The sequence below is a fragment of the Sinocyclocheilus grahami genome, unplaced genomic scaffold, assembly GCF_001515645.1.
Source record: "Sinocyclocheilus grahami isolate Dianchi unplaced genomic scaffold, SAMN03320097.WGS_v1.1 scaffold22.1, whole genome shotgun sequence".
NCBI lineage: Eukaryota > Metazoa > Chordata > Actinopteri > Cypriniformes > Cyprinidae > Sinocyclocheilus > Sinocyclocheilus grahami.
The window spans coordinates 127,383-135,625 of NW_015505201.1; the positions used below are offsets into that span (position 1 = coordinate 127,383).

Consider the following 8,243-nt stretch of genomic DNA (forward strand, 5'->3'; position numbering starts at 1 on the left):
ATGTATACCTTGAATGCCCTGCAATTTGCTTTTAGATAATAACATCTGGCAAATAAATACATGTAAATATAAAAAAGCTGCAGGCAGTGTATGAAAATCTTATCTGACTAGAATGATCACATGTTATTTGTACTGTGGATGTTTGGATTTTTTATTCCAACAAATTTACTGTAATTTAAATTTTGAAATATGTTTTTATATTTTGCTTCCATTTTAATTGTAATTAAAGTTTCAGTTATTTTTGTGTTTGACATTTGTTTTATATGTCAGTGTTTTTATTATTATTTTAGTTTTAATTTGTTCACATAGTTTGAGCTACTTTAAGGAAAATGAAAAAAAATACACAACTAGCTTAAATAAAATAGGTTTAAGCTTTATTAATATTTTTACATTTCAGTTTATGTTTATTTTAAGTAACTGAAATGTTACTTTAACTTTTTTTAAGTTTTAGTTTTAGTTAACTATATGAAACCTGCAGCCAAGTTATTATGTAAACCTAGCATTCAACAACATAAAAGGACCCTTGGCCTAAGATAAGTAATACATTATTATCTTTTGCTTTTTTGAATGAGGAATGAAAGAAAGAAAGAAAGAAAGAAAGAAAGAAAAGAAAGAAAGAAAGACTTTGAAGATGCATTGCATGGTGATTAACATGCATGCAAATGCACTGGTGCACATGCACACATTTGTGTGTCTTAATGTGTATTCCTAAACCAGAATCCAGAGCAGCACGTGGCTCTGGTCAGCTGCCTGCTAGTCGTGGTGTAATTGAGTTCACATGAGCAGCTGATGGGTCCCATAGCATTTACAATCAGTAGCAGCATCCCCAAACCCTGTCCCGTGTCTCTGTTTTTACTCCTCCATTCTCTTCTCTCTTGTCTCTTCTTTTTATGCTGTCCTTAACTAGCTCTTGCCCTCTCTCTTATTAGAGATCCCATTGAGAATTCCACACTGTCTACTGCCTCCACACTCATGGCTCCAGAGAAAACCAGTGACGGGTTGGACAACTATGCTTTTACTGTGAGTAACCTTAATTTATAGACATACATTTTAGGTAGAATTACTCATTTCTTTGTTAAATTAGCCTTGGAGTTTCTGGAAGTAGACAGATTGAATATAGGAACATTACATTTGAATGTACTGTGATCATGGGTGTGTAATGGGTCTTGTTTTCATTGTGTAAATCTAAGTTACGTCAGACTGCAGTCAAGTTATAAGATCTTTAAATCCACACAGTTATAAAAATCTATGGCATGTGATCATTTCTATGATCGGTGTTGTAACCAAAGATTCTTATCACTCTCGATAATGCATGTGTTACTCATGTGTTTGTTATTGGGGGTATGCGCAACGTTTTAGTAACTGGAATGTGGACTGGAGCAGTGTGTGTGTGTTTTACAGCGCATGCTTATGTAATATTTAATTTACAAAAAGTATGAAAGAAATAGCTATTTTTGCATATTGATCAATCAAAAAACATGTTTAAATCTTTATCCGAAAAAACAACACTCTTGAGAGTGAGAAGGGTTATTGTTTTTTCTTCTTCTTCTTCGTGCAAAGCCAATTAAATGGATAGGAAAACAAATTATATGTATATGTGATTTATATGTGAAATTATATTTATATAATGACTTGAAATTGATAAAATTAGGAAAGTTTGTTGACAGAAAACTGCTAGGTCAGAAACTGGATTTTTTTTTTTACTTAAGGTTGATGGTGTAGACCATTTCTGTGAGTTACCGGAGAATAAAAATGGAAGTGATAATTTCTCAGAAGAGGGACACAGTAGCAAGTTGGCATATTGTGTCACTGATATTCCACCATGGTACCTTTGCATCTTTTTGGGGATTCAGGTCAGTGCCACACACAAACCTGCCTGTGAAAAAGATGTTGAACATGTTAGATTTGAATGATAGGATTTATCATCAGATTCCTATAAATCAATTGAAATCAGTCTTGATTAGAGTGTGCACTATGAACAGCACTGTATTCACCAGTACCAATAAAGAACAATTTCAATGTACAGTTGGAACAAAAAACAGCTGGAACAAAAAACACCACATTTAAAATCTGAGATTTTTCAAATATTTTTATGGCCCATCTAGTATGAAAACACCTTAATTTTGTTCAGAAGCCCAAACTGAGCAAAAATATGCAATGAAATGCAGTTGTTATTATTTATATGAAAATTATAAATAATAACTGAAGCTGAAATTAGATATATAGCTGATACCTTGTAATGCAAATTAAAGAGATTTTTATATAACAGTATAGACTACTTAAATATCAAATGTCACTCTGTATCTCCAAATAATATGATTTAGCAGATGCTATTTAAATATTCAACTTTTCAGCAATGTTTTGATCATGCTGATAATTCAAAGGCCTTGGAAAATGAATGCATCAAATATGATCAAATAGGCTGTATAGGGTTAAGATTCTGCACTATTTTTAATTAAATTAGCACATTTATATCATTGATCACGTGTTCAGTTGGTGGTCATCATGTGTACTTTCAAATGTTCAACTTGTAGAGTTTATGGACAAAGCAACTGATATTAAAGTTAAAGGGGAACATATAAAAACCCATTCTAAAATAATTAAAAAATTCAACTTATTTCTATACTAATAGTTTGATGTCTATGCAAAATAAAAGCATTTTCACTAGTAGTCTTTAACTTTTAGACTTCACTGTATATATGTGTTTAGTAAGTCACAGAAAGAACTTACATAACAATTTCTCTCCATCTCTCTGACAGCACTATCTTACGGCTTTTGGTGGCATCATAGCCATTCCTCTGATACTGTCTCAAGGCCTCTGTCTACAACATGACAGCCTCACGCAAAGTCACCTAATCAGCACTATTTTCTTCGTGTCTGGGGTGTGCACCTTACTGCAGGTCACTTTTGGAGTGAGGTACGGTTGCTTTTATCACTCATGGCAAAATAATATGTTTCACAGGGAAACATCAGAATTCAAAAGCAGTGCCAGAACCAAGGCCAAGGTCAGCTCACAGAGTGGGAAGATATGTCATGACATGTAAACAATATTTTAAGGATGAGGTGTAATTAAACAATGAATCACTGGGTTTTGATCATCTTCATGAATCAGGGTTGTGTTGTGGTTACTGAGACACATGGGGCCTTCTTTGTCAATTATTTAACCATGGGTGTTTCATTATAAAAAGCTTGCTTGATTATACGTTTGCCTTGATTTTCTGAGGCAGGTTTTGCTTTGAATGTATCCAATTTATTGTCATAAGATCAATTTTATATGCTTAAATGTTTAACATTTTTAATATTGATCTAAAATATTATATACAAATTATACACATTATATAAATATACATATTTAGATTTATTGGTGTGTGTTCCTCTCCGCAAAATAAAATCATAAAAAAAGAGTTACTAACGTTCCAGATAAACCATCTCCCAGGACAACAATCCAAACATTCAATCCATGGGTTCACTGACCTAGGAAAGTGTGAATAATGTAGGCTTAGCAATGTTTTCACCGTCTGATAAGCCTCTGCTTGTTTAAGGCTGAAGACCTATTGCGCTCTTATTATGGCTACTTGACCTGAATAACAGGCCTAAGTTATCCTAAATGTTCCCTCTACAGATCTTCAAGAGCATTAGCTTCTATACTTATCAAACATGATGAATCTAAATCCGTCTGTTACTGATGTACAGCAGAAATATGTAGGACTTTGGTCAGAGTGATTCCTGCAGAAGCTAAAACCCATAATAGGATTTGGAATTTTCCATCTTATTACCATGAAGTTCAGCACATTTTAAACCCACATTCCTCAGGCCTCTCAGCTGTGGAGCTCCCTTTTGTGTAAAGCAGTGAAATTGTTGTATTAGTTCAAGAAAATATGTCTTAATACTACCAACACCATCTAAATTGCTTTTTGTAGGTGTAACTGATTCAGTGCAAGATTGCAGTTGTAAACACACACCTCAGATGATATCTTGTACAATAAAATCATTATATACTATAACAGAGCCATACATCTGAACTATTAACAACATACAAGCTTTACCTTGTTTATCGTCTGCTGAGATAGGTTAAAGACTTAGCTTTTAGTGAGGAATCAGGAAGGGTTTAGAATGAGATGCTAAACTTGATAAGTTGACGAAAGGGTTTGAACATGAAATTATTTAATTGAAATGCAGAGGGACGGAAAGACACGTCTCAACATTAAAAGTCGGAAGAACCTATGTACTTATTGAACAAAAACAACAAGAGTTAATCATTTGGTGACAAGGCTCTTCTTTTTCCTAATGCAAGGTTACCCATTCTACAGGGTGGAACTTTTACACTCCTGTCACCCACCATGGCTTTGCTATCAATGCCTGAATGGACATGTCCAGCTTGGACACAAAACGTCAGCCTGGTTAACACCTCCTCATCTGAGTTCATTAATGTTTGGCAAAGTCGAATGCAAGTGGTGAGTATCTCAGTACCTGATAGTCTATGTATGTAACTAATGAACATATGTGACCCTGGACCACAAAACCAGTCTTAAGTCGATGGGCATATTTGTAGCAATAGCCAAAAATACATTGTATGGGTCAAAATTATTGATTTTTCTTTTATGCCAAAAATCATTAGGATATTAAGTAAAAGATCATGTTCCATGAAGATATTTTGTAAACTTCCTACTGTAAATACATTAAAACTTAATTTTTGATTAGTAATATGCATTGCTAAGAACTTAATGTAGACAACTTTAAAGGCGATTTTCTCAATATTTAGATTTTTTTGCACCCTCAGATTCCAGATTTTCAAATAGTTGTATCTCGGCCAAATATTGTCCTATCCTAACAAACCATACATCAATGGAAAGCTTATTTATTCTGATTTATGTATAGATCGAATTTCGAAAAATTGACCCTCATGACTGGTTTTGTGATCCAGGTTCACATATGTCGAGTGGTTCTAAATATATTTCGACACTTAAACCACACTTTAAAATGTGGCAGTCATTGCAATAGATAACCCTCAACCAAAACAATCGGCAAAAAGACAATGAAATAAAATGGCTAGATGGACACTAAATTGGCTAAATTGGACACTTGAAGGTAACCAGTGTGAACTTGAAGGAAACTGACTGCATATAGCCATTAAAAATGACCTTGGAAACAGTTGGTAATTGCAAAAATAGTGAATAGTGAGAATAGCATCACTTATTATCACAAATCGTGTGATAACATGGCTTAATATTTTATATTCGAACCCAGAGAAATGTATAATTTTTGGGGCACTGCATATTTGGATGGATGGAAAGTTTTTTTGAAATTGAGATTTATACATAAACTGAAAGCTGCACAAATAAGCTTTCCATTGATGTATGGTTTGTTAGGATAGGACAATATTTGGCCGAGATACAACTATTTGTAAATCTGGAAACTGAGGGTGCAAAAAAATCTAAATATTGAGGAAATCACCTTTAAAGTTGTCCAAATGAAGTTCTTAGTAATGCATATTACTAATCAAAAATTAAGTTTTGATATATTTACGGTAGGAAATTTACAAAATATCTTCATGGAACATGATATTTACTTAATATCCTAATGATTTTTGGCATAAAAGAAAAATCTATAATTTTGACCCATACAATGTATTTTTGGCTATTGCTAAAAATATACCACAGCGACTTAAGACTGGTTTTGTGCTCCAGGGTCACATATTATCTTTTTAGATCAGCACAACATATATAATAATATCTTTATTGTTTAATGCTAAAATTCAGTTTCTATTTTCATCTCTCCACAGCTCCAAGGCTCAATCATGGTGGGCTCCCTATTCCAAGTGCTAGTGGGATTCTCCGGTCTAATTGGCCTCTTCATGCGTTTCATTGGCCCTTTGACCATTGCACCAACTATTTCACTAATCGGCCTATCACTGTTTGACTCCACTGGCATGAACGCAGGACACCACTGGGGCATCTCTTCCATGTGTGTACTTCTTAAAATTAATTATCATTAATAAAAATCGGAAGTATGTAGACTATAGTAAAGAATATATATATATATATTTTTAAAGTTTTTATATTTTGCTTTCAGGGTAGATAACTACATCAAATGACTAAAAAATGGCATATACATGTTTTGTATTATATACTACACTGCACATATTTGACTGATTTTGAACAAACAAGCAACCACATTTAAGGTGATCAAAAACACAGTAGTATATAAACTGACTCAAACCTGTGAATAATTTTTTGTGTGAAATGGTTCATATATGAATCATCCAAGAGAACTGATTCACTAGAAATAATCAGACTGTCCAACAAGGTTTAGCCTTGACTTTCCGCTCACCAACTGAATACTGTAGTTAAGTATAGGTGCTATAGTGATATAGTGCTGAATGTAATCTCTGGACATGTAATGCTCTTTTAAACCTAATCTCACACAGAGCCATAACACAGTCTCATTTTCCTCCACAGGACGACATGTTTGATTGTGATTTTCTCGCAGTATCTTCGCCATATTTCCATCCCCTTCCCCAAATACAGCAAAGCCAAGAAGTTTCACACCAGCAGGATTTACATATTTCAGATTCTGCCTGTAAGTCTTGATAAAATGTGTTTTCTAAACATCAATGCTCCATAAAATTACTTTTATAAGCAAGGAGTGTTTCCTCAGGTCCTGCTAGGAATCACTCTGTCCTGGTTGATTTGCTACCTGCTGACGATCTACAATGTCCTGCCCTCAGACCCTGATAAATATGGCTATCTAGCTCGGACTGACATTAAAGGAGATGTTATGGGCAGGGCGCCTTGGTTCAGATTTCCTTATCCGGGTATATTAACCAGAACAATTAAGACCCAGTATTTTATATGGTCATTGCTGTATTTTACAGGAACCATAATCTTATATGGAATCATAATCCATATTATGGTTTATTTATGGCTATGTAACTGTATTCCCAGGTCAATGGGGAGTGCCAACTGTTAGTCTGGCAGGAGTTTTTGGAATCCTGGCAGGGGTCATATCCTCCATGATTGAGTCAGTGGGGGATTATCATGCCTGTGCCAGATTATCTGGAGCCCCACCACCTCCCAGACATGCCATCAACAGAGGCATTGGCATTGAAGGCATTGGGTGTCTGCTGGCAGGTGCCTGGGGAACAGGCAACGGAACCACCTCCTACAGTGAGAACGTAGGAGCCTTGGGTATCACTAAGGTACAAAGTTTCACAATAAATTTTACAAGACTAAATGTAATTTGATTTTACTTCACACACAGTGATTGCATAGGCTTACAACACTACTTTTTTGAGAGAGAGATTGTTTGGCATGATTTCTGTGAAACTATGACATTAATCGAGAGAAACCTTTCATCTTTTGCAGGTTGGCAGTCGCATGGTGATTATGTGCAGTGGCTTTTTAATGATTATAATGGGAATGTTTGGAAAAATTGGACGGTATAAATGATGTTATGGTTGTGGACAATAACCTGGAATGTTTTTGGTCATGTTTGGAGTCATTATGGCTGCTGGTGTTTCAAACCTACAGGTAAAAACAGTATGGTTAATGCAAAAAGCATCACATTAGGGGAAATGAAATGCTCACAATGTGCACCAACACCACCGTTCAAAAGTTTAGGGTCAGTGCAAATGTTTTATGTACTATAGCTGATAGAATCTCTTAAGCTAACTAAAGCTGCATTTATTTGATTAAAACTACATATATATATATATATATATATATATATGTATATATAAAAATTTCATTTATTTTTGTGATGGGAAGACTGAATTTTCATCATTTCATACTCCAGTTTTCAGTGTCCGGCATGCTGTAATCAGTTTTGAAAACAGCTGTGCTCCTTAATATTTGAGCAAAAACTATTACATTTATTTTTATCAGGATTCTTTGATTAATAGAATGTTCAAAAGAGCAGAATTTATTTGAATTTTTTTGTAACATTATTACATTCTAACATTATGTTACATGTATCATTAACGTTCTTTAAAAAATTAAATCTTACTGACACCAAATGTTTGAATCAGTATACTGACACCAAATGTTTGAATCAGTACTATTCTTCATATAAAATATGATTAATTTCCATTATGAATAGTATACAGACATGAACTCTTCACGCAACATCTTCATCTTTGGATTCTCCATGTTCACTGGGCTTGCTATTCCCAACTGGATAATGAAAAACCCAACATCCATAGCAACAGGTATGTAAACTATAATCTATATTGGAAAAGCACATGC

The 8,243-nt window shown here is 34.3% G+C and overlaps 1 protein-coding gene across 1 annotated transcript in view; it reads left to right on the forward strand.

Moving 5' to 3' along the window:
* The first annotated feature begins 773 nt into the window (after positions 1-773).
* Positions 774-8,243, forward strand: part of LOC107559820 (solute carrier family 23 member 1-like) — an 8,346-nt gene continuing 876 nt past the window's right edge. The window contains 10 exon segments of the mRNA XM_016243792.1: positions 774-1,020; positions 1,710-1,853; positions 2,760-2,917; positions 4,295-4,454; positions 5,783-5,964; positions 6,459-6,579; positions 6,658-6,814; positions 6,945-7,198; positions 7,365-7,529; positions 8,098-8,206. Coding sequence (XP_016099278.1) covers positions 973-1,020; positions 1,710-1,853; positions 2,760-2,917; positions 4,295-4,454; positions 5,783-5,964; positions 6,459-6,579; positions 6,658-6,814; positions 6,945-7,198; positions 7,365-7,529; positions 8,098-8,206 — 1,498 coding nt within the window. The 5' untranslated portion in view covers positions 774-972.